Source organism: Chelonia mydas, chromosome 10, assembly GCF_015237465.2.
Source record: "Chelonia mydas isolate rCheMyd1 chromosome 10, rCheMyd1.pri.v2, whole genome shotgun sequence".
Taxonomy (NCBI): Eukaryota; Metazoa; Chordata; order Testudines; family Cheloniidae; genus Chelonia; species Chelonia mydas.
This window is the reverse complement of record NC_051250.2, coordinates 62,033,768-62,060,766: the sequence shown is the minus strand read 5'-3', so window position 1 is coordinate 62,060,766 and position 26,999 is coordinate 62,033,768. Positions and strand designations below refer to the sequence as shown.

Genomic DNA, 26,999 nt, shown 5'->3' with positions numbered 1-26,999 from the left:
ATGTAACTAACTACCATATACTGGTAAAGCAAGGTCCTTGTTATATTGTGCATTCACCGTGGGTACATAGTTAGACCAGGCACTGAATCGCGTGATGCATGTTGCGCACTATGGGCTGGATCTTGCAAAGCAATGAGCGATCTGGCTCTGATCCAGCAAAGCAGCTAATGGTCCACAGGGCTCAGAACCTTGCAGGATTGAGCCCTATGAAACTGGAAGACTGAGGTCGCATTTATTCGTCTCTAAGGAGCATCCTTGTGACAGACTTCCCTTATTCTCCAGTGGGTAGTGTTTATGTTCAGGTAGCAGAATTTTACTACACATGTATATCTGTGGTTTCATCATCGGTTTGCCAATGATCAAATATCTATAAAATGCGTAGGTGGCAGTATATGCCTGCTATGACTGATGGGATCTAACATCTGCACATTTTAATCCCTCAAAGACAGGCTATGCAGTTTTGCAGTCCCATAGTTTATAAATTGAGCCTGTCAAAATGATCAGAATATGACTGTGGTCTTAAGGAGAGCTGAGCGAAAAGTAGAGAGAAAATTCAGAACCATTATGCTGAATTCCAAATCACATTAAAATATGGCCGCATTCATATCCTGCATAAAAGGAAACTTCAGTTTGGACAATTATCTGTGGCAAGTCAGTAGCTCCAATGGGCTCAATAGTTCAAAATCTTTACATTCAGCACAACATTTGTTTTTTCACAAGAGTGCAGGTACATTCATTTTGGATGGAAGCAACAGTAGTTTATAAAGACTGGATCATCTACTTAGAAAACAGATAAATATCATGCGATTTAAGTGACCAGAGATTCCTTAGCAATACTCACTACTTTGGTTTGTTCCTAACCCACATTAATGGAGATTGGCTTATGCTCTGAAGCATGAGAATTTATACCCCTTCCAAAACTTTTGGGTATGTTTGTTTTGTTTGTATTTAATTTTTCCTATTGCCAACTAGTGCTAATGGTGCTGGCAGTTTTTAAGACGTGAAAGCCTGTGCACTCGGGAACACCAACTCATTTCATTTAGGTCACTGAGAAGCTGTTAGATTACAACAATTTCCAGCTTTTTGGACTGGATTTCAACTGGTGACCTAGAAAATCTCACTCTGTTAATGTGTCTGGGGCTAGTGAACAGATGTAGGGGGTTGTATTTTCAGTACCAGACTCAAACTTCCCAAACACAATACTCTCCATGAATAAAACACACCACCACATTCCAAGGGTAATGAGTATATATAAGGTTTCCAAGTCTGTACTCCCATGCAATCCCTTGTGGAACTCCCTACCATAAGAGATTATTGAGGAACAAATCTTAACAGAAATCACTAAAGGATGAGACACAGGAATAATAAGAACATCATTCTCTATTACATTAACCAGTAACAAAATTAAAAATGTACAAAGGTTATCAATCCTCATGATTCAAAATGAAATGCAACCAAAAACTGTCGAGGGTGAAGAAGCAACTTCCCTTATAGACATGTTATTGCATAACTGCCATCAAATGTTTTACATCTGCTTTTGAAGCATCGGATACTGGCCATTGTCAGAGACAGTATGGCAAAGTCTATGTTCCTATAGATTTCTATGCATCTCCACTCTTTACTCCGGTTGAATTTCCGTGGCAGTCAATTGCCATTTTACTGAGAAAACAGTGCATGCCTAGGCCCATGTATAAAAAAACTGTACTTATAAAAATAATGCCATGCATCATACTGTCAATCAATTCATGGCTTTTAAAGAATCGTATGTATAAGAAATGTTTCAGAGTAGCAGCCGTGTTAGTCTGTATTCGCAAAAAGAAAAGGAGTACTTGTGGCACCTTAGAGACTAACAAATTTATTTGAGCATAAGCTTTCGTGAGCTACAGCTCACTTCATCGGGTGCATTCTCAATGTTGCATGCACAGTATGTTTGAGTTGAAAGTGCTTTGTGTCTCACAAGTGATCAATACCTCAGACAATTGGGCCTGAAGTAGAATAAGTCAAACTGAAGGAATATATTTACAAAAGGATCTTTTTTTCCTTTCCCAGATCCTCCAGTATCTTCCATGTAATGAAACATGGGCAATATATCTCTAGATTTGGAAGCAAGCTTGGGTTACAGTGCATTGGCATGCATGAAAATGGTATTATATTTAATAATAACCCAGCACTCTGGAAAGAAATTCGACCTTTTTTCACCAAAGGTAAATTATTATGTATTTCTATATTTATCACATATCTACTGTACCATATATTTTGTGCTTCTGAAATGCTGGGATTGGCATTTTTTGTAAGTAAGTATAAGGAGCCATTTTTCCTTCTCTGACCCGCCCCCTAAAATATTTCAGTCTTCTTTCCTCACTCATCCTGATTCTCATGACACTAGAGAAGGACTTTCAATAACTTTGCAAATTCCTAATTTCCTCTAAGCAAATCCTAATTATGTCCCACAAGCCACAGATTTGAATATTTTTACATTTGTGGCCCAGTGTTCATCTTAATTCAAGTGGCAATTTTGTAAGAATATTTATTTAACTAGAAGGTTCTGTATCCCAACTTCAACTGATTTCAAAGAAACTTCACTCCTACCCTAATTTAAAATGTGTTTATCATTTCAGAATGAACTTAAGAGCTCTGTGCAGCAGGAATCATTAATTGTTTTAGAACATTGAAAATCAGGGAAGTAACAGGGTCAGCTGAGAATATCAACTTAGTTGCTATGTAACACGGCCCAGACTCAAAAAGGAAATGTGAGGTGTTATGACAGTACTAAACAATGGGACCCAGATCTGCAGCAGTATTTAGATCCATTAACATACATTACTTTCAATGGGAGTTAAGTGCCTAAATTCCTTTGAGAATCTGGGCCTAAAACTTTATTTTAGGGCTGTACAACTTTTGTAATTTTGGGCTCATGTGGTGTCAACAAACCTAAACTGTCAAATTTCAATTGTAGACTTTTTATAACATTTGGGGATCATTTGAACCTAACAACTTTAATGATTCCAACAAAACTTGCAGGTTTCTTAACAAACCCACTGAGCTTCAATAGTTCCCTTATTACTTTGTCCTTCTGCAACCCCCCATAATTCAAGAAAGGCTGTGGGCTCACTGCAACTGCACAGCTCCCTGTGGTGATTTTGGGGCCTGAAGTAAGAAGCTGAAAAGACATGAAATATTAGAAAAGTATTAATTTGCCATCATTCTAAGTTTTCTATGCTATTATTCTTCTACCACCCCCTATTTTGGGGTTTTGTCCCACATCTTCACCCTACTGGACATTGTTGCTGAAAAATATCAGCTGGTTCCAATTGGCATCTAGATTTTGGTTCGACTGGTCTACTCAGTCCTGGGCAGGTATACTTCTAATTACACAAATGTTCACCAACTCAGTTACAGTGTGGACCTCCTCCCCTCCCAATCACCACTGTGTCGATCCCCTGTCCCCATATATGATAGCTTAACATCCTTGAGGCAACTACAGAAATTTCTTACATCGAAGAGTAGAGTAAGCATTGAGTGCATGATTTTCAAACACACTCAAAATTGGCCTAAGTCTACTCCCATTAAATGAACTTTAAAATTCTCATTGACTTCTTGGGAGCAGAGTTGACTAATGCTTTTAAAAATCCCACCCATAACATTTTTAGGTTGGAATAAGTGGTCATTTTTCACAATGGAGAGAGATAAATAGCGGGGTTCCCCCAAGGATCTGTACTGGGACCACTGCTTTTCAACATATTCATTAATAATTAGGGCCCTGCCAAATTCACAATCCAGTTTGGTCAATTTCATGGTCACAGGATTTTAAAAATCGTAAATTTCATGATTTCAGCTATTCAAATCTGACATTTCACAGTGTTGTAACTGTAGAGGTCCTGATCCCAAAAGGAGTTGGGGTGGGGGTGTTTCCGCAAGTTAGTGTAGGGAGGGTTGTGGTACTGCTACCCATGCTTCTGCGCTGCTGCTGGTGGCCGTCCGAGCTGAGCAGCTGGAGAGCGGTTGCAGCTAGCCAGGCGCCCAACTCTGAAGGCAGAGCTGCCGCCAGCAGCAGTGCAGAAGTAAGGATGCCTTGGTATGGTATTGCCACCCTTACTTCTGCGCTGCTGCCTGCAGACCTTGGCCCTCAGTCAGCAGCCACCACTCTCCGGCCACCCAGGTCTGAAGGCAGCAGCGCAGAAGTAAGGGTGGCAATACCGTGACCCCCCTAAAATAACTCCCTACAATTCCCTTTTTGGGTCAGGACCCCCAATTTGATAAAACTGGTCTCCCCCGTGAAATCTGTATAGTATAGGGTAAAAGCACACAAAAGACCAGATTTCACAGCAGAAGACCAGATTTCATGGTCCGTGACACGTTTTTCGTGGCCGTGAATTTGGTACGGCCCTATTAATGATCTAGAAAAGGAAGTAAAAAGTGAGGTGGCAAAGTTTGCAGCCGACACAAAATTACTCAAGATAGTCAAGTCTAAAGCTGGCAGGGAGAAGTTACAAAGGAACCTCACAAAATCTGGTGACTGGGCAACAAAATGGCACATGAAATTCAATGTTGATAAATGTAAAGTACTGCATATCGGAAAACATAATTCCAACTAAACATACAAAGTGATGGGGTCTAAATTAGCTGTTACCACTCAATAAAAAGATCTTGGAGCTAGTATAGATAGTTCTCTGAAAACATTTGCTCAACAGGCAGTGGCAGTCAAAATGTTAGGAACCATTAGGAAAAGCATAGATAAGACAGAAAATATCAGAATGCTACTATATAAATCCATGGTACACTCATACCTAGAATACTGAATGCAGTTCTGGTCACCCTGTATCAAAGATATATTAGAACTGGAAAAAGCACAGAGGATTGCAACAAAAATTATTAGGGGAATGGAACAACTTCCAGATGAGGAGAGATGGAAAAGACTGTCTGTTCAGCTTAGAAAAAAAGAGACAACTAAGGGGGGATATGATAGAGGTCTATAAAATCATGAATGGTGTGGAGAAAGAGTGTTATCTACCGCTTCACATAACACAGGAGCCAGGGGTCACCCAATGAAATTAATAGGCAGCAGGTTTAAAACAATCATAAGAAAGTACTTCACATAACAGAGTCAACCTGTGGAACTCATTGGCAGTGGATGTTGTGAAGGCCAAAAGTATAACTGAGGTCAAAAGAGAATTAGATAAGTTCATGGAGGATAGGTCAGGGATGCAACCCCACACTCTGGGTGTCCCTAAGCCTCTGGCTGCCAGAAACTGCAACTAGATGGATCACTCAATAATTGTCATGTTCTGTTCATTCTCTCTGAAGCATCTGGTACTTGCCACTGTCAGAAGACAGGGTACTGCTCTAGATGGACCATTGGTGTGAGCCAGAATGGCCATTCTTATGTTCTTTTAATGCAATCTGGTAGTAAGATAGACTAGCCACCATGTGGCTGGCTAGTTCTCTACAGACCACCAGCAAGTGCTCTGTAGACAACCTATAGTCCATGTGAGAACAACCACCCTGGCAAAAATCAGAAGATACCATTAGAAACCAATATAGACTAGATGAAAGTCTACTGCAGTCTACTGGAATTTTATAGAAAGTGGGCAGATGATGAGGTATATGTTATTACTAGAGCTTTGTTAAAATTAGAAAATGGAGAAGAATTAAATAGAATTTGGTTTATGTAGCATCTTTCATGCTCAGGATATTCCAAGTTGTTTTACTAAATCATGACAGGTGCTGAGCACCACAGCTACTGAAGTCAATGTAAGTTGTTGCCCAGCTCCTTTCTAAATCTGGCCATTTACTCAGGTGCATAAATATGGATCCAGGTACCTAACAAAGGCACCGAGAATTGAAAATTCCAGATTAATTAAGCCTCACACTGTGTTAAGTATTATAATAGTAATGGCTGGGGAAAGGGAGCGTATATTTGCTTTGATTTAACATTTTGCTATTTTAATCAATATGTCCAAAGTGGGTTTTTTGTTTAAATCAGAGGATAGGTTAAAAAGCTAAAAATTGTAAAAATATTGTATTCCAATTATTTTGGTTACATCATCATCTGTTACAAATTTATTGCCACTGGGTGGATAATACAGATAACATGAAAGTTGAACAATCTGACTATTTTATATGTACATTTCAGCTTTGTCTGGTCCAGGTCTCGTGCGCATGATAGCAATTTGTGTTGAATCAACGAAAGACCATCTGGACAGATTGGAGGATGTGACTGCTGGACCGGGAAATATCAATGTGCTGAATTTTATGAGACAGATCACACTGGACGCTTCTAACACACTCTTTCTCGGGATCCCTTTGGATGGTACAGATAACATTCTTATATCTCATAATGGATTCACTTTTAAGGTGCATATTCACACAAAATTTCCCATTGCCATGAATGGGGAGTTTTGCCTGAGTAAGTACATCATGGTCTGGCTCTAATGCTCAGTTTTTAATAACACTGTCAGATTTGATTGCAATTAATTCTAATCATGAGCAAGAGCTTAAAATGGTCTTTAAAACCTGTATTCAGTTTTTAAGCCTGACAAGACCCACGTATTGAGAAGTAGCATCTGCATCTTGACAGTTAGGCTAGTTAGGCTAGTTTTCCAGTGTTCCTAACAATCACGATATAGTCAACAAAGTAATCCACAGCTGCAGAATGTTTGTTGGCAGACGAAAGTTTGTGAAATCTGCAAAACAAGATTTCCATGTACCTGCAGGCACCTATCTGACGATTATGTGCATTTAAGAGTCAGAATAAACTTTCCACTGAGCTAAACTTTCACCTGAAAGTTTTCCACTCATTTGTAATCCCCCACCCACCATCACTCCACTTGTGTGGGAGATGGCTTGGCATTGGTTATCACATTGCAGCCTCCTTTCAGCTGAAGTGCCTTGGTTTTTACAAACTGCACAATCTGCACAGGAGTCTAAAAATATTTCACGCTGCTATTTATCACATTAAAACAAAATATTTGAATGTCAGTAATGACAATGCCATGGCAGTAAAAGAGAAATATGATAATATTGAAACCCTACTTTTAAGGCCTGATCAGGCTCCCATTGACTTCAGCAGGAGCAGGCCTTTATTGTGCAGCTTAGGGTGACATTTGTGTGAACTAGCTATTGAAGTTTACATTTTACATTGCTGTTTGTTTATTTTTAATTTTCAGAAAATGCCATTGTGCTTAAAATTCAGAACTACTTCGATGCTTGGCAAACGCTTTTGCTGAAACCTGACATCTTCTTTAAGATTTCTTGGCTGTACAAGAAATATGAAAAGTCAGCGTAAGTATCAACAGATTTACAGATCACCTGAGTAACATAAATCCCTCCTTCGTAGAGTCACTCTTGCTTGTCAGTTTTCTCTCTCTGTTTTTAAAAATGAATGAGAGGGACCATTCAGTTTAATTCAATTTAGTCTTGGTTTCTCTGCTGAGACACACATTAGTGCTAACTCAGGTATAAAACTGAAAATCACCAGTTCACTTCACACAGGCAGTGAAATGCCATCTTATGGTATCCACTTTCACTTATTACCTAACCAACCAGGGCTCCAGTAGTAACCTAGAAAGCTGGCAATTCCTTGAGACAGCAAGTCCTTTTTATAGTCATGGCAATATAGTGAATGTTAAATCAGTGCATCAGTATAATCCTGCTTGTTGGTGCTTATATCTTTGCCAAAATTCTTCATTTCAGATTTAAACTTAGCATTTATCATGCTGGTTGTCATCTCTTTTCCCTCAAATAGGAACAAATTAGTTTTGCCGTCTTTCTGTTTAAAGACGACAAGCACAAAAACAACCAAAACCTTTTCTACTGAGTTTTCAGGGTCTCCTTTGTTTTCCTGTACCAAAAAATGACTGGTTATAAAACAAACGGGCAGTCGCTTTATCCTTACTTGGACAGATGTCCTTGACTAGTCTGATAAAATATTCACTATAAAAGCATGTGTATTAAGTACTTTTCATAATATTGTGTCACAAGAACTCATGGGATTTTAAGGAAGGAAGGCTATCTACCGTGGTGGAAATCCTGTCCCCAGGAAAGTCAATGGCAAAAATCACATAGAAGGTGAAATCCTGCCTCCACTCAATCTCTAAAATGCCAACATTAGTCACTACGCAATGGTATGTATGATACTAGAGCTTTACTCAATATGTCTTAAGGAGACAACTGTGGTGGCTCAGTTACTGCTAGATGACAACTACAGGCAAATGTTGAATTTTTAGTGGCCACTACTTCTTACTGTGAATGTGACAGACTCCTGAACCTAAAGTGAACTGAATTAGAGAACTGTAGCATACCAGGGTTTCCCATAGGTTTCTGATTCAACTGGAAGGGAAGACCATGCATTAATCAGGACTTCCTGCATACAGTATTTCCACACAAATTGTATCAACTACAGACATTTTAATCCCTCTACAATTGTTATTAAAATGGCTCTATCACTATACATAAAATAAGTGTGCCTTTTTGGGGATTCCCCTGGTCACGAAGAGGGCAGTCAAATCTCTCACTGGAAAACATCAAATATAGTGCCAGTAAAACACACATTATTTTTACTGGGCATATCTGAGTTTCACGGCAAAAAGTCATTGGCAAGTGTAGACGCTCCCACAGTTTTGTGCAAAAAAGGACTTCATTCAGTATATAGTCAAGTTGTGAAATTCCTTGCCACATTTTCATCAAGTCTAATAATGGTCATGAATTTTTTCCTCTCTCATGTACAGCATTTTACAGTAGGCTACCTGTTCTGTGGGTTTGCCCACCTTCCTCTGGATCCACCTGTATTGGACACTGCTAGAGACATATTACCTTAGTTGATGGACCAATCTGGTCTGGCAGGGCAAATCTATGCTCTTATAGCTTCACTATAAGAACAGCGTCACTTTTCACTTCTCTAGAGGCAATCTGCCTTATTTTACTGCTTCACTACAGAATTATCCAAAGAATGCTTTTGTTTGTCTGTTTTATTGTTACATTTCCCATCCTGCATTACTAAGCACTAAAATATCACAGATGTTTATAGATATACTGGGTTCTATCTGTTTTCAGCAAGGATTTGAAAGAAGCAATTGAAATCTTAATAGAACAGAAACGACAGAGACTTTCCACTGTTGAAAAATTGGAAGACCACATGGACTTTGCATCACAACTGATTTTTGCACAGGTACTGAGAATATGAACAACATATGAATTTGTCCAAAATGCTCCTGTCACCGAGAACAAAATGGGATTTGTAAACAGAGTTTGACTTAACCTATATAGCAGAAAGTAATGTCATTTAAAACTAATACAAATTAATTAGTGTTTGGAGCATCGCAACAAAGTTCCAGGCTTTGAATAATTGCATCCAAATGTTTGGTTGCTTGTCTGAACCTTTTCAGATTATATCCACGTGCCCAAGGCTCTCAAGCTCATGCCCCTATCCCCTCCACCCTCTCCTTGGCCCATATATTTTCCATTTATATAAACACCTTTTACTCCAAAGGATCCCCAAGTGCTTCAGAAATCATAACCATGCAGAATGTCTGGCAATCAAGTACGCTCTGTGATGGAGTATAGCAAGTGAATGGTGCATAGTATGCTGCAGCACAGTGAGTGGAGGAGGAATTTGGGTTAAGCACAAACCCTTACTTTTCTTAAAAGAGTTATAGGATCATATACGCCAGGCAAGACATTGGTTTTCAGTGCTTCATCTGAGAGACACATGAAGTGGTTATTACTTCTCTCTCCCAGTAGTATAAAGGACTGAGTAAAGTCTGATAGGGCTTTAACCAGTTGTTTCAAGTGAGTCTACATGTTCTACATTCTCCCTTTCCTGTTGACCTAAGAATCTTTGCTGGAGCTCAAGTACAGCATTCAACATTTGCCCCCTTGAATTTTGTAGAGTCGTGGAGATCTGACTGGTGAGAATGTGAACCAGTGTGTGCTGGAGATGATGATAGCTGCACCTGACACACTGTCTGTGACTCTCTTCTTCATGCTAGTACTGATTGCAGAGCACCCTAAAGTGGAAGAGGATATGATGAAGGAAATCCAAGCTATTATAGGTAAGGACTGTCTATAAAGACAATGATGTTGGAAAATAATTATGCTTGAGCAGTGATCTAATCATTTTCAGGAAGAAAAATCTAAAGTTTATTTATTGTGAAGTGGGTGCAATAATTATCTTGCTGCATAATATTGTAAAAAGAAAGATCTTTCAAAACTGAGTGGAAAAAAAATGATAAAAGATAAACAACTACTAAGGAAATAATAAATTAGGATCAGAGGCAATCAGCTAGAATGATGGGACCAAATTCAGCCCTCAGTTACACCAGTATAAACCTGTAGTCACTTCACCAACCTCAGTGGAATTATTCTGGATTTACACTGGTGTAACTGAGAGCAGAAACTGATTCATGGTGCTTTTTAACCACTGGTATTGAACTGTGAAATTAGGTATGATCTCTCCAGCTTAGCTGAGCTAACAACTATTCACATCATATTATCCCGATATACATAGTATGCACAGGTAAAAAGCTGTTTAAAAATACTACATTCTCTCTGGAAAATTTTAAATTAAGAACTCTATCATGTGAATATTTTCTGCATAATAGTCAAACCATTCAAGCAATCAAAAAAGCATATGGAAAAAAGAGAAAGTCAGAATTTGCAAGTTGATCTATTAGCGCTAAACTTAATCTTTTATTTTATTTTGAATATGCAATCTCATTAAGATATATTATATGGACACACCAAAGGATGAATCACCTGCATCGTGAAAGTCCCTCTCTAAGATACTGGTGAAGCCACATTTCTAATACTGAAATGAGGCCCCCGTTCTGGGAAGCATCCCTCTTCAGAGACCACTTTAGCAAGTGCTTAGCTTCAGGCCTATACTTAAATCCCAAAGAAGTTAATAGGATTTAGGCATGTCCCTAAATACTTCCTGAATACATATGGATTTAAACATGTGCTTAATTGCTTCCCTGAATTTGAGCACCTCATTAGTAGAAAGTTGTAGATCAACTGGAGTAAGTTGAAACAAAAGCAACAAAAATGGTTAAATGGCTGAAGAGAATGACTTGAGGATTTTTAAAACTCTGGTCCATTTTCTGGTCTCCTCTGAGGGATGCTAATGAACAGCAGACCCACAAATTATCTTAAACTTTTAGTCTTCCCTTTCTTTAATTTCTCTTCCCAGCCTAAAAAACAATGTAAATATTCACTGCATTCACTCTCATCCACCATTATCTCCAGGCACTCTGCTCCTTTATTTTGGTTCATTATGTTGCTTATAAACCAAGTTGCATATCTGAAATAAGTAACATTTGTGCAAAACTATTTTGAGAATATTTTCAATGTTGTCCCAGAGCTTTAGCTAAACGGCACCTGTCACCTTTCTTCCCTCCAGCTAGCAAGCTGCATCTCTCTTCTCTTTCTTTCTTTCATGTGGATGTCTCTGTCTTTCTAGCTGTCCAGTAGCCTTGTAACCCAAGTGAATCCAGCAAACTCTGGACTTGTATGTTAAGTCAGCACATTGATATCTAAGTGTTGAGTCCCATGGGCCATACAAGAGTAACAACAGTTCTCATTAATATGTAGCTGAAAGGCCTCTTTCACAACTATACTTGGCTTCCTAGAAGCAGTCAGCTATAATTTAATGCCAAAAGGCAGCCTCATATCTATCAACTACAAAATGCCTCAGCAAAACCTACATGTGCCACAATGTATCAGACTGCTGAGTTTTCTAAAGTAAATTGTCTCCTATAATCTCGTACACATCAGTGATTTCTCCAGTGTGTGTTATGTACCTTGGCGAGATAGTAAGTTTAATTAATTATTCTTCTTTTACTAATACAGAGTTTTCCGCCCATATTAAGATCTAACCCCTGTTTCCTTAGGCTCCAGTTTTTCAGAAAGACCTGTAATTTTGAAGGCAGTCTCATTTGGGAGAGCAGAAGATAGAGTTAATACAGCAGGGAAGCTTTCAGAAATATTTGTTTCCTTTGAACAACTGACCGAAAGTTTACTTCTCCAAATGTTTAGCTTTCAAACAGTTCCAGTAATTGCCAGGATTTCAAAAAATTCCATGACTGTCCCCTGCACCATTCCATTAAAGTTCACTGAAGAGGATACAGAACTGTACTGGAACAGCGTGAAGACAGCAAATAGCTTCAACAGTTAGCTAACTTTTTAAAAAATAAATATTTTAGTATAGTATAGTTGTAAAATTTGGGCGAGATTCACTGTCCCCTGCACTGAGGGAGTACAAGTAGAGCTGGGCAGAGAAGAGTACTTCCATTTTGTGGAGGTTGAGAGATTTCGAAGTCTGGTTTTATTACAGTTCAGAATGAAACCCAAACATTTCAAAAATTTCTATTAAACGTTTTCTCCTTATCTGTACAGGGAGTCCCCACTCTGAAACAGCCTTCCAGGTGGCCTGCTCCGGTGCAGAGCACCCTGGGAGTTTGGGCTGTCAAGGAGTTGAAATACTGGGAACCAAGGATTGCTGGGCTCTCAGCTCCCCATCAAGGAGCTGGAAGCCTATAAGCCCAGATTCCCAAGAAGCCAGATAGGTGAGCTGTCAGAAAACCAGGAAGGTTTCAGATGGAAACCTGCCTGGCAGGCATGTTTTGAAACCCCTGGCATGTAGGCTTCCATCAGAATCCTGCCTGGTTTTCAGTGGAGTTTTATTTTAATCAACCCATCACCATGAAAGGTTTCAATTTTGTTTTAATCACAGTTTGCCAATTCATGAATGTTTGGGGAATTTTATTCTGACCAGCCATAGTAGGGCTCCTGCAGATGTCTGAAAAGATCTCATACACTACACTTACATGGTCCTCATCATTTTAAGGTAGATAGAGAGATCAGTAGACAAATCTAAGAGTGGATGGCTGAGAAGTGGGTATTGTATCTCTTATATCACTCCTGGTTCCTGGCAGGAATTAAAGTCCTGATCCAATTTCTATTTAAATGAATGAATGTCTTTCCATTGACTCCAACAGGAGTTGAACCAGGGCTCATCTACATGATGCAGCAATGTTTCATAATTTGAAAACTTTGAAATAGTACTCCATTAAAATCCACTAGGGAACTTCTAGAATGAGCTAGCAGGGTCTACACGGACCAATTAGTGCTCAACATGTTAGTATGCTTTCAAAATCACACCTCCGTAGTGCTCATTGTCATATCGTGTAGAGAAACCTTAGCCCTGTTTTCCTGCCTTCCCCCACTAGTGCGACCCCTAAGAGAGAAAGGCAGTGGAAATGCTAACTGCCTTCCTTGTGTATGTATCCCCATCTTTCAGCAAAGGGCCTTACTGGTGCACTGGAGGTGTAATTTACATGCACAGCCAGTGCCACATGTCAGTGAATCTGGCCCTTCAGCTTAAGAATCTATGGCATGTTAAATCAGTTTCATACAAGGCCCTGCTCCTGCTCCACTGAACTGAAGCAGTTTTTCCATGGTCGTCAATGGCAGCAGGATTAGAGCCAGACTGTGTGGGAGAGAGGAGATTTGGCTTTGGGGTAGATCATTTGATTAGTCACATAGTGTCCATGTTGGTAAACAGTATGGCTGGCTTCTGTAGTATGTGAGGCAACACAAAGCCACAAGAACCCATAGGCTCCTTGTCACCATGTATCATGAAAGGAGACAGCATTTTTACTGAATGGAGGGATTTCCAAAACCATTCTGGCATCAACTGCAACATTTCAAATATCAATCAGGTAAAATTAGAATAGCAAAATCAAAAATCTTTTGTCTGCTTTATTCCTCAAGGTGACAGAGATGTACAGAGCAATGACATGTCAAACTTAAAGGTTGTGGAGAATTTTATTAATGAGAGTATGAGATACCAGCCAGTTGTGGATTTGGTCATGCGCAAGGCTTTACAAGATGATGTAATTGATGGCTATCCTGTGAAAAGGGGGACAAACATCATTCTGAACATTGGACGTATGCATAAGCTTGAATTCTTCCCAAAGCCTAATGAGTTTTCTCTCAAAAATTTTGAGAAGAACGTAAGTTTCCTGTCTTCTTTCTGCTAGGGGATAGAGTATTATTTCTAATTAAAATGCAAAATGGGTCTTCCTCTTAATTGGATTAAGTCCTTTCCACAAGTCAGTTTCTCGTTATCCGTGTAAGCACCTGGATGCACATCAGTTTTCATAGCACATTATAATGATTATGGTGGGCTCAATCATGCATAATGCTGAGCAAAATGGCACCACTTCAGCAAGCGCCTCAGTAAAGGTTTAAGTGTAAGCACACAAGTAGTACCATCGGGGATAGCCTCCTCCGCACCTTGTAGGATTGGGCCCAATGTCAACAGCAATGTATGAACAGCAAAACTTATTTGCAATCACCTTTTACTATTAAGGGGTCTTCCTTGGGCTTTTCTTCTTCTCTTATTCAGAATTTTGGCTTGTCATTAATTAAATGGCTGCTTTCCATAGCTAGAAATTAGATTATCCACTAAGAGCTGTTTCAAGTGGTAAAAATGTATCAAAATAGAGGTCGGGGGGTGTATTACTTTAACACAAATTATTTGGTTCCTCAGCTTTTGATCAAATTAACTGGAAGTAAGCTGAAGATACTGCAATGCATTCAGTGGTAAAGGACATGGACTATGAAATTTTAAGATCAATTTAGCACTTCTCAAGAGGCACTTAGGATTATCAGGCTTTAATGGTTTGAAGCAAGTATTGAGTTCCTTAACTTCAAGAGGTAGCAGGCCAAAAAGCCATGCAAACTTGGAGGGCTTGACACGATCTTCTCCTAGAACAGGTACATCCCCATCTTGATTGTATAAGGCAAACCTCCTTATGATGGTTTTGTGGGTTTTCCCACTATGCAAACTCCCTGCCCCATGCTCTAGTAACCTGCGAAATGCTAAGGGTTTGAGGGTAACATTAGTATTAATGTTTCCCAGAGGTTTAGTAGCACCTGTTGTATACTCAGTGTGTGGGTACTGTTTTGTTACCTATTCAAACCTTTTATTAGCTCTTGGCAAATACCTCCAAAAACATCCACACATAATATTCAAATAAAAAAGTGAATAGAAGAATTCATTTTGACACCCATTTTGTGCTAATTTTTAGTGAATGTTTTAGGAAACATGTTTACTGGTGGGGATCTTTGCAGAAACAATTAAGAAAATATGAGGGGATATTTGCCATAAATTAATGTTGAACTCTCGAACGTGAAGATTCAAACCAGAAATGAGATCCTAGGATTTACATTCATCCAGTCAGAGAATAAATAGTATCATGTACTCTGTCCAACCAATCAAAACTAACCAACAAGGCGAATATTTTCATGCTGATAGTTAACTACCAACAATGAACTTTGCACACAATCTTCAGCCCAAGAATTTATCATTGTGGAAAATTCACAAAGAGAAAAAGTGGCTAAATTTATCAAGTTAATTCTTCACTCTAGATTATTTCATCAATTTTATCCATTATTTCCATTCTAACCATTTCTCTCAGTGGATTTCTTGATTGCTTTCTAAACTCATTTTGCTGCTAAAAATATTCCCCTTTGAGCAAGTATTTAAAGCAGACATTTTCTTGGGATTCATAACTAATGTAATGTGAGCAATACAATCTGACTTGGTTCATTCTGTTTGCCACATAACACACATTATTCTAAATGAACAGCAACCCACACCAATCAATAAGTTAACTGATGAGATTATGATATCATTGGAATCCAGACACATTTCCAGCTTCCGAGACCAGTTCCTGCCCTCATTCACACCCTGTGCAAGACCACTGTAGTCAGTGGGATCTACTGGCCATCATTTATGGGCAGAATTTGGCTGCCTCACTTTTGCAGTTCTTGAGGTCATAGAATGAGATTGCAATTTTAAATGTTATTTCCACAAGTTTTTTTATTTGATCTTTTTTTAAAAAAAGGATAAAAACAAACAAGGATATTAAGACCAGGAAGTCTGCATGTAAAAAAATACTTAAACCAAAAAGAATTTGTCTAAAGGTTTCTCCATAAAATGCTTAGAGATTTCAATGACATTCTTAATAATTCAGTTCTGGAAATTGTTCTATGTGCTTTCAATGCAGCTTTCTGATTGTTTCACACAGGTTCCTTCTCGCTACTTTCAGCCATTTGGATTTGGCCCTCGTGGCTGTGTAGGAAAGTTTATTGCCATGGTAATGATGAAGGCGATCCTGGTGACTCTTCTGAGACGGTACAGAGTACGGACCCCGAAAGGAAGAGGCCTTAACAACATCCAGAAAAGCAATGACTTATCCATGCACCCAAATGAACGACAGCCCTTTTTGGAGATGTTTCTCATGCCAAGAAGAAACATAGACAAGTGTCAGGATGACTAACAACACATCACTAGTGGTCTCAGAGGTCTAAGGTTTCTGAGGTTGTAGTCAAATTCTGAGAAATGTCCACCCTCCTAGGTGCAGTCACGCATGCTCTGAACTAAACATTTTGTTGTTCTTAATGCATTGCTGCTCTAGGTGATCACGTGTTCTGCTGCACAGCAGAACCAGGTTCTGGTCACTATTCAAAACTGATAAATAAGTTCCAAGTATATAGACAAGTGCTGTCTTCAGTTGATGAGATGTTGCATGCAGAAACTGTCATTACTTTTTAAAAAACATCCAATTCAAACAGAATTCTGTTCTGCTTCTGACACTGCAAGTCCTGAGTGCTCCATGCCTGCAGGCTTGCGTGATATGGTTGGGATTAGCTGTGAAGGGTTTTTGTTTTGTTTTGGCAGGAGGTGGGCCCCCGCAAGAAGCATCATCAGCTGTTGTTATAACAGGTCTAATTATCTGTCATCAAAAACATTTTAGTGAACACTACTAATGTATGAGAAATAAAGTATAAAGTATGAGAAACACTGGGAAATGTATGAACTGTATTTATCTATAGCAATTACTAAATTCCTCTAAGGGTAATGAGGATATAGCCAGTTTACCAATATACTGTCTATAGAATGAGAAGTTTGAAACAATTTTTCCCTCTGCAATGTTTTTCCTTCTGGTATATTAAACAGATAAGATCAAAGAATGATTAGGTTAGATACATTTTGTTGATTATATTAAATTCTAAAGGTATCAAGAAATAGATAGCATTTGAGAAAACTGCAGTAGGCTTCCAAGCTCTCTATTCCCAAAGTCATAGCCACAGCAGCTCCATAAGTGTCTTCACCTCACACCATTAATGCCCAATCATGACTGAAAAGTATGGAGCCCGACACCCAGGAGATAAGGGAAGAGGGAACAGGTGGAGCACAGCATTCCCCAACCCTGAGGGAGAGCTTTCTCACCTCTCCCGGCTTGGCGGGAGTAGTTCTTTTTCCTCCTCAGCTGTTGCAATGAAAACATATCCTCCTATTTCAATGATTATTATTTATTACCTACATTATCATGGCCCCTAGGAACCATCATCATGGATGAGGACCCCATCTACTTAAACCACAGCTGACACGTGCCAGGGACTTCTGTCTTAAAGGGTAAGATTTTGGGTTGTTCCTCCTAAAGAGACCCCAGCAGGAGGGAGAATCCCTTCCAAATCCCACACAACCCTCATCGCTCCTTTTTCAAGGCAATGGGCCAAATGCTGCTCTCAAGTACACGGGTGCTCTCCCATTGACTTCAATAGGGCTACACTGGTGTAAACGAGAACAGCAGTTGGCTCCAGATGTGGATGCTGGTCACTCTTGACGATGACGAATGGACTTCATTAATCCACTCCAGGGCAGGTGTGGGGTTCAGGGGTTGACTGATCAGAAGTTTGGTACGTCAATCAGGAAACATCCTGAAACAGTAAACAGACACGTATAGAGCATTGTGAAGGGTATTTTTTACAACTAGGTACACCTTTTATCAGGATTAGCTTTAAGAACAGGTCTGAAACCAGTTTTTGACCTTCCAGAAATCAGATATGTGAAAATCAGCTAACAGGAGTTCTACATGCAGAGCAACATTTCCCGCTGAAAATGTGGCTAGGTGTAGAAACATCTTTCATTGCACATTCCTACAGAATAGCACCCCAAGGTCCTGTGTATCAAAATGTGTCTGTTACCAGTTACATGGGTCAGTAGCAACTGTCATAAAAATATACTTTGTGGTTTAATGAAAGACGTTGGTTAGACAAGGAAATTCCAGGTTTTATGCCTATGAAAGGGAGCCCTCAAAATTAATGTCTTGATAAAGGCCAAACAATCAGTCAGAAGCCCTCTTATTTAGCCCTGTCCTGACAGGTTAGTTAATCTGTACACAAATGGTCAAACAAAGTACATCCTTCTATGCCTAGAACAAATAAATATCTAAATCCTGTTTTATGCCACTTAGGAGAATAGCAAAGTGAGGTCCGCAACATCTCTCTCTGACTGTTGTCCTTTTGCAGCTCACTGCTCTCTCATAACTCTGTCAAGAGCCAGATTTATACAGTACTGAATATTAAAATAAGAATATGACAATCACTGAAACAAATAAGAGTTTTCAGCCATGTGTAATGAAACAGCTTCAGTTGTAAATAATGATCAAGACGAGAAGCTGCATATTTTGGGGACTCACAGAATCATCAAAAAGTAGAACAGGAAGGGACCTCAAGAGGTCATCAAGTCCAGCCCCCTATGCTGAGATAGGACCAAGTTATCCTAGACCAGGGGTGGGCAAACTATGGCCCGGGAGCTGCATCTGGACCTTCAGACATTTTAATCTGTCCCTCAAGCACCGGCCAGGGAGCAGGGTCCAGGGCTTGCCCTGCTCCAGCACTCCAGTCGAAGAGCGGGGTCGGGGGCTTGCCCCGCTCCATGCATACTGTGGCTCCTGGAAGCAGCAGCATGTCCCCCATCCGGCTCCTATATGTAGGGGCAGCCAAGGGGCTCCATACGCTGCCCCCGCCCCAAGCGCCACCCCCACAGCACCCATTGGCCGGGAACCATGGCCAATGGGAGCTGCAGGGGCAGCGCCTGCGGACTGGGCAGCATGCAGAGCTGCCTGGCCATACCTCCACATAGGAGCTGGAGGGGGGACATGCTGCTGCTTCTGGATGCTGCTTGAGGTAAGCACTGCCTGGAGCCTGCACCCCTGACTCCCTCACACACCCCAACCCCCTGCCCCAGCCCTGATCCCCCTCCTGCCCTGCGAACCCCTTGGTCCCAGCCCGGAGCACTCTCCTGCACCACAAACCCTCATCCCCACAGCCCATGCCCCCAGCCAAAGCCCTCACCCCCACCCCAACCCTGTGCCCCAGCCCGGAGCCCCTTCCTGCACAGTGAACTCCTCATACAATTTCCATACCCAGATGTGGCCCTCAGGCCAAAAAGTTTGCCCACTCCTGTCCTAGACCATCCTTGACAGGTGTTTGTCCAACCTGCTCTTAGAAAATTAGACAACTTCCTTTGGAAGCCTATTCCAGAGTTTAAGTACTCTGATAGGTAGAAAGTTTAACTAACCTAAATTTTCTTTAAGCCCATAACTTCTTGTCCTACCTTCAGTGGACATGGAGAACACCATCCTCTTTATTACAGCCTTAAACATATTTAAAAACTGTTACCACCCATCTTTTCTCAAGACTAAACATGCCAAGTTTTTTTAAAATCTGACCCGGGGGACAGGTTATCATTTTTTTTGCTCCCCTTTGGGTTACTCTGTTTCTGAATTGTGGCACCAGACTTGGACACAGTACTCCAGCTGAGGTCTCACAAGTGCCAAGAAGAATGGGAAGAAAAGGAAAAAAGGAGATCTTCCAGGGAAGATGGTACTACAAGGGAGTTCAAAGATCAAAATGGCAGCAGATTAATTTACTACTGCTAGCTAGCTAAGGCTTTTCCAAAGTGCCTTCCTTATACCCACTGGCATGTTATCTAAGTATTATATCTTAATGAAGTGCAGCCCCTAGATCATTCTGTCAACTAAGTGTAGAGGCAATACTAGGTATCTGTTTGGTAATGCTGACTGTGTGTTAAATATAAGGCCCAGGAAAATGTTTTTACTGAAACCTTATAGAAACAGGATGTGATTTTCAAAAGAGCCTAAGTGACTTCAGAGCATGAATCCTATTGATTTCCACTGAGATGTTTGTGCCTATGTCACTCAGGAGCTTTGGAAAAATTCATGCCCAAAGAGTTGGATAGAAAAAAAAGAAGAGGAAGTGGTAATGAACTAGTTAAATTCCTCACCTTACACTACTAGGGCACAGCAGATATCCTGATGTAGAAACCGATGTGGAATGACTAGAAGAAAAGCAACAACAAAATTCAGGTCCCATTAATTAGTAGCTGATGTATTCACCTCAGATTTGGGTATAGATTGGTTCAGCTGTAAATTGTTTGTAAGTTATTTCAGATCCCTAGGTTAAGAGAGCTGCCTAAACAGAGCATTAATGTATTGACAGTCTTGGTAGAGAATAGATAAGTTATTATAAAGTCTCTGCAGAAAACATATAGTAACGGCTCTCACTGGAATGGCTTTATTCTCTTTGGGCTTCTGCACAGATGTGGTGACCCTCACATTGCATGAGCAAAAGCATTTTTAATAGGGCTGTCAAGCTATTTAAAAATTGTCATTAATCACACTGTTAATAATAGAACACCATGTATTTAAATATATTTGGATATTTTCTACATTTTCAAATATATTGATTTCAATTACAACACAAAACAAAAGGTGTACAGTGCTCATTTTATAATTATTTTTGGTTACAAATATTTTCACTGTAAAAACCAAAATAAATGGTATTTTTCAATTCCCTCATTACAAGTACTGTAGTGCAATCTCTTGATCATGAAAGTTGAACTTACAAATGTAGAATTATGTACCAAAAAACCTGCATTCAAAAACAAAACAATGTAAAACTTTAGCGCCTACAAGTCCGCTCAGTCTTACTTCAGCCAATCGCTCAGACAAACAAACTTGTTTACATTTGCGGGAGATAATGTTGCTGACTTCTTGTTTACAATGTCACCAGAAAGTGAGAACAGGCGTTCTCGTGGCACTGTTTTAGACAGTTTGCAAGGTTTTTACTAGATGCACTAAAGATTCATATGTCTCTTCATGCTTCAACCACCATTCCAAATAGGGAATCAGCATGGATTCATGTGGTCTGGAATGGTGGTTCAGGGTCTGTAGTTTCCGCATTGGAGTGTTGCTCTTTTAAGATTTCTGAGAGCACGCTCCACACCTCATCCCTCTCAGATTTTGGAAGGCATTTCAGATTCTTAAACTTTCGGTCAAGTGCTGTAGTTATCTTTAGAAATCTCACATTGGTACCTTCTTTGTGTTTTGTCAAATCTGCTGTGAAAGTGTTCTTAAAACAAACAACATCTGCTAGATCATCATCTGAGACTGTTATAACGTGAAATATATGGCAGAATGCAGGTCAAACAGAGCAGGAGACATACAATTCTCCCCCAAGGAGTTCAGTCACAAATTTAATTAATGCATTTTTTTTTTAACAAGTGTCATCAGCATGGAAGCATGCCCTCTGGAATGGTGGCTGAAGCATGAAGGGGCATACCAGTGTTTAGCATATCTGGCAAACAAATATCTTGCAATGCCTACTACAAAAGCTTATCCTAGTGATTGGCTAAACAAAAAGTAGGACTGAGTGGACTTGCAGGTTCCAAAGTTTTACATTGTTTTGTTTTTGAGTAGAGTTTTGTAACAAAAAAAAAAAAATCTCCATTTGTAAGTTGCACTTTCATGATAAAGAGATTGCACTACAGTACTTGAATGAGGTGAACTGAAAAATACTATTTCTTTTGTTTATCATTTTTACAGTGCAAATATTTATAATAAAAATAATATAAAGTGAGCACTGTAAACTTTGTATTCTGTGTTGTAATTGAAATCAATATATTTGAAAATGTAGAAAAACATCCAAAAATATTTAATAAATTTCAATTGGTATTCTATTGTTTAACAGTGTGATTAAAACTGTGAATAATCGTTATTAATTTTTTAATTGCAATTAATTTTTTGAGTTAATCGCGTGAGTTAACTGTGATTAGTCAACAGCCCTAGTTTTTGACACAGTACTCTGGAGAAACAGACAGCTAAAAGTGGGGAAATTAATCTTTTTTTTTCTTGCTGTAGCTACAAAATATTAAATCTAATTTTTCATGACATGTTGCAGATAGAGGCTTGTATGGAAGGTATAGAATGTAATTGTTTTCCTCTGTAATCCCTACAAAATGTTTTAATATCTTTCTTTGCAGGCATTAAAAAATGTAATAGGAACATGTTGATGTCACTGTGTCAGCCAGTGGATTGGACAGGTACCTCAAGGATGAGAGTTCAAATGCTACTGGTTTGTTAGTTCCACATATGTTATATGATTAGACTATTTTTTTCTCACTATAACATAAAAGAAATAAACTTTTATTCAACTTTCTTAAAAACTGGATATCAAAAATCTGACACCCTAATTAAAGTAGAAAAAAGAATACTTCTAAAAACCACCTGGTATTAATATTATAATGGCTAACTTAAAAATTTAAACAATGTACATAAATGGGCACGTTATAGAAGACAAAGGGCGCTTAAATCCCATCTCCCTTCCAAGGACCTCTTAAATGTACTATTAATGTTACTTAGCACTTTACAAACACTAACTAATACATTTTCACATGAGGAAAGTAAGTAAGTACTACTAGTCACATTTCACAGATGGGAAAACAGAAACACATCGTGAATTCTTGGCCTTATTGGAGTGACTGGGAGTTTTGCCATTGACTTCATTAGAACTAAAATTTCACACCCAAGGTGAAATTAACTCATATGGAGTTACTTCAGTACAACTAAGATCTGAATTGTGCCTAGAGAGGTCAAGAGTCTTGCCCAAGGCCACTTAGCACTTCAGTTGCAGAGCCAGGATTAGAACTGAGAAATTCTTCTTTACTATGCCCATGCCTGCACCCCTAGATCACAGTACCTCCATTCTAGACTAAGATGCCTCCATTAATATAGATTTAGAAAACAAAAGGAGAACATTTTGACCTGATTGTGTCTCCTTTAACTTGATCATTTACTGATTTGGATCTTTCTATCAAGAACATGCCTTGATATGCCTGATACCTAAAAATGTTAAGCACAGTATTTTGCTGACCACATATTTTTACACTGGTACAAAAACTTGTAAAAATCATGGTGCCTTCATTTTCTTTGAGAACGAACTACATACTAATTCTCTTTCTGTTCACTCTGCACACAAAAAAAAAAGGAAACAGACTTTACTTTTCTAGAGGTACCTTAGTTTCTAATTTTCCATTTAATAATTATTATTATTCTTGAATAGATAAAGCTTTCCTCAGTAATGGAATTAATACATTATATTTGAATTTTGCTATCAAATTAAAAAAGGATTATATTAAACTATGTAGATAACTGGAAAATGAATGACAATCATTCCTTTAATACCTTATTTATTTGAGAGTTTGTGGCCTGGAATTTAGAAACATGACAGAAGTAATATTGTCAAATGAAGAGAGTTTTGTTTTGTTATTTGTACAGAAACTTGTAAATTTATTTTCCATAAATATTTTGAATTAGCCTTGTCCCTATCTGCTTTGATAATAGTGGGCTTGATCCTGCAGTCATTATTCCTCTTGCTATGTACCTACGAAAGGACTACAGGATTGGACCCATAAACAGTTAATCTGGGCCCCAATCTTCCAAAACATTACTCAAGCCAGCTGTTGGTATATATAGGGCTACTTGTAAGGGTATTTGCAGGATCAGGCCCATATTCTTCTCCTGTGCTTTCCTTCATCCCCACAAGATCTGCAAATAGTGAAAACACTTTTCAAATTTGCAGTGTGGATATAAGCAAATTTGTTGATTTAGATATGAATGTGCTATTGTACCTTGTTATTGCTCTGGATTTAAATGATGTTTCATTATCAGGTATTGTGAAAAGTTTATTGACCTTCAGAATGACATTGGGTCTACTATTGCGCAGTAACTACTTCACTAGTGTTAAATCTATTCATATAGATCAAAACTGTTAACAGTATTTTACAAGTTAGTGTCATTATAGATGAACAGACCTTAAATATGGAAAAGGTGTTGGACAAATAAAAGTACAAATAAAAGTACCGTGCATAAAAAAATGTTTTAAATTGTCCACTTTACTTTATGATCTCAAACTACAAAAAAATAAAATAAAGCTTGTATATTTACACAATCAGTACTTAAAATATTAGATACAATGAGTGAAGTCCTGGCCCTATGGAGGTCCATGACAAAGCTCCCATTTTGTTCAATGGGGCCAGAATTTCACACAATGGTTTTCGATTAAATCATGAGAGATTAAATCATTAAAATTCAAACATGAGTTTGTCTGTTTACTCCGGAATGCACTGTGAAATTATGGCACAAGTCTTCAACGGAAAGAAAGTGGGCCAAATTCACCTCATTCATACCTGTGACAGTACACTGAAATCAATACAGTTGCACGGGTATAACGAGGAAGAATTTGGTCCGGCACTACAAATCGAGAAGGGCGCACTACCATAGGTCTGAAGGAAAGAACTAAGATTTGATGTCTTAAAGGCTTAAATTTATATTTTATTATTTATTAACAAAATACAAATGCCAAAAGTCAGAGTGGACAAACTAACATTAGAACAATAGCACTCAGATTGTTCACTCTCTGGATTCTCCAATAGTTTTAATTTTATCCTTTCAGTTACTATTCCACTGGATTGAAACATTAAATCTTAAACTATAGCCTTTATTAAAATTACAGTTTTGTGGAAGGAAAGGAATTTAATATTGTTATGGGCAGGAAAACAATCCAGCTATCGGGCCAAATTCTGCTCTCAGTTACACCAGTAAAGATCTGAAGCAACTCCATTGTGTAGCAGAGTAGAATTTGGTGTTGGAAGAATACATTTCCCAGGACTTCAGGGCTTTTAAAACTATTAAGGCTGAAAATAATATAACCCAGCTACTAGTTGCATCAGCCTTAAACTCGATACTAAAGAACTTCTAAACAAATATTGTTTACTTATGTGATGGGGCATCTGTCCAGCACTGGCCCTGATAGGGTTAAAACCCAGCTTGGAGGACTGCAAGGAAGCAGCCAATTAGGGCAGTGGCTGCAGCCAATTAGAGCAGCAGCTGGCCCAGCCAATCAGGGCCCAGCTGGCCCCTATAAAAGGAAGCTGTAGTCCAGAGCAAGTCAATCTGCTGCAGGAAGCCCAAAGGAAGGGACCAGCTTCCTAGAGGGCTGAAGAGACTTGCACCATGAACAGGGATGCTAGGGCTTGCAGGCCTGAGGCCCTGGGAAGACGGTGAAGGAGCCAGAGGCAGGAGCCGAACATGCTGAGGGTGTGGGGAAGTGGCCCAGGGGATTAAGACAGACTGGTGGAGCTGTAAGGAAGAGGCAGCAGGAAGCTGCTCTTTGGGCCCTGGCCCAGGGATCCTACAGAGTGGTGGGTGGGCCTAGGCCCTCCCCCACTAGCCGCTAAAGGAGCGGCCTGGCTGTGGACTGCCAAGCCACTGTGAGGGGTGGCTGGACTCTCCTTGGAGGTGTAAGGGTTGCCAACTTCCTAATCGCACAAAACTGAACACCCTAGCCCCGCCCCTTCCCCAAGGCCCTGCCCCCCCCTTCACTACATTTCCCCCTCCCTCGGTGGCTTGCTCTCCCCCACCCTCACTCATTTTCACTGGGCTGAGGCTTGGGGTGAGGGAGGGGGTGAGGGCTCCGGCTGGGGGTGCAGGATCCAGATGGGGCTGGGGATGAGGGGATTGAGCTGGAGAAGGGGGCTCCAGGTGTGGGGGGGGGGGGGGGGGGGAGGGGGAAGGGGGAGCTGAGGGATTTGGAATGTGGGAGGGGGCTTTAGGTTGAGGCAAGGGGTTAAGGTGGGGGAGGGGGTACAGACTCTGGGTTGGGGCCAGTGATGAGGGGTTTGGGGTACATGAGGGGACTCCAGGCTGCGGCATGGTGCCGAGGGATTCGGAGTGTGGGAGGAGGCTGAGCAAGGTGTTGGAGGGTGTGAGGGCTCTGAGCTAGAGGTGCTGGCTCTGGGGTGGGGCTGGGGATGAGGGGTTTGCAGGAGGGGGCTTAGGGCTGGGGCAGGGGTTTGGGCATGGGCTTACCTTGGGCAGTTCGCGGTCAGCGGTGCAGTGGGGGGGGGGGGCGGGGCTAAGGCAGGCTGTCTGCTTGTCCTGACACCGCATTACGTGTGCCCCGGAAGCAGCCAGCAGGTCCAGCGCTAGTAGGCAGGTGGGGGGCTCCATGCGTGCTGTTCTCACCCACTGGCACTGCCCCTCCCCCCGCTTCCATTGGCTGGGAACCGGCCAATGGGAGTGCGGAGCTGGTGCTCGGGGCGGGGGCAGCGAGTGGAGCCCCTTACCCCCCCACAACCTAGGAGCTGGACCCACTGGCCACTTCCAAGGCACAGCATGGTGCCAGGACTGCCTTAGTGCCGCAGCACTACCAACCGGACTTTTAATGGTCCAGTCAGCTGTGCTGACTGAAGCCACCAGGTCCCTTTTCAACTTGGTGTTCCAGTCAAAAACCAGACACATGGTGCCACGAAGCAGACGCTGAGAGAAGGGAGCCGTAACAGGTCTGCAGGCAAAGGTGAGGATGGGAGAGCCTCCACCACCCAAGGGCACACCTGCTAAGACTGAGCTAATTCCCGAAATGCCCAGCAGGAGGCACCAGTGTGGTGAGTGACCCCGTGACAACTTATCTTTCAGTTTTAAAGTTTGTCTTCTAAAATGGAGACTTTTGATTGTGCCTTTTAGTTTGTAGCAGCTCCACATTATTAAGACAAATTGACTTTTTAAAAGTATGTGCAGCATTGACACTTATAAGTACATACATACCACACACTGCAGTCCCCTTAGAGGTACTTTCAAAAAACTAGAGGATGTGTTATTCACATATTTACCATCTTTTTATTTACTTAATTTGTAATTGTTTAATTACAATGGCAATTGAAAAGATTTGGGAGTGGGCACTGTGTTGTGATCACACGCCAGCAGATGGCGCACACAGAAAATGTATAC

At 40.3% G+C, this 26,999-nt stretch overlaps 1 protein-coding gene and 2 long non-coding RNA genes across 3 annotated transcripts in view; 2 read left to right on the top strand and 1 right to left on the bottom strand.

The window, feature by feature from the left end:
* LOC102946653 (aromatase) overlaps positions 1-16,641 on the top strand; it is a 21,250-nt gene extending 4,609 nt beyond the window's left edge. Inside the window, exons 3-9 of the mRNA XM_037910921.2 lie at positions 2,050-2,204; positions 6,134-6,310; positions 7,167-7,281; positions 9,052-9,166; positions 9,887-10,049; positions 13,768-14,009; positions 16,092-16,641. Coding sequence (XP_037766849.1) covers positions 2,050-2,204; positions 6,134-6,310; positions 7,167-7,281; positions 9,052-9,166; positions 9,887-10,049; positions 13,768-14,009; positions 16,092-16,343 — 1,219 coding nt within the window. The 3' untranslated portion in view covers positions 16,344-16,641. The remainder of the gene's footprint in view (positions 1-2,049; positions 2,205-6,133; positions 6,311-7,166; positions 7,282-9,051; positions 9,167-9,886; positions 10,050-13,767; positions 14,010-16,091) is intronic.
* Positions 16,608-26,999, bottom strand: part of LOC122462003 — a 25,135-nt gene continuing 14,743 nt past the window's right edge. Inside the window, exons 4-5 of the long non-coding RNA XR_006284321.1 lie at positions 20,159-20,212; positions 16,608-17,787 (exon numbers count right to left, since the gene is read on the bottom strand). This is a non-coding gene — a long non-coding RNA (uncharacterized LOC122462003). The remainder of the gene's footprint in view (positions 17,788-20,158; positions 20,213-26,999) is intronic.
* Positions 25,164-26,999, top strand: part of LOC122462004 — a 4,424-nt gene continuing 2,588 nt past the window's right edge. Inside the window, exons 1-2 of the long non-coding RNA XR_006284322.1 lie at positions 25,164-25,354; positions 26,497-26,656. This is a non-coding gene — a long non-coding RNA (uncharacterized LOC122462004). The remainder of the gene's footprint in view (positions 25,355-26,496; positions 26,657-26,999) is intronic.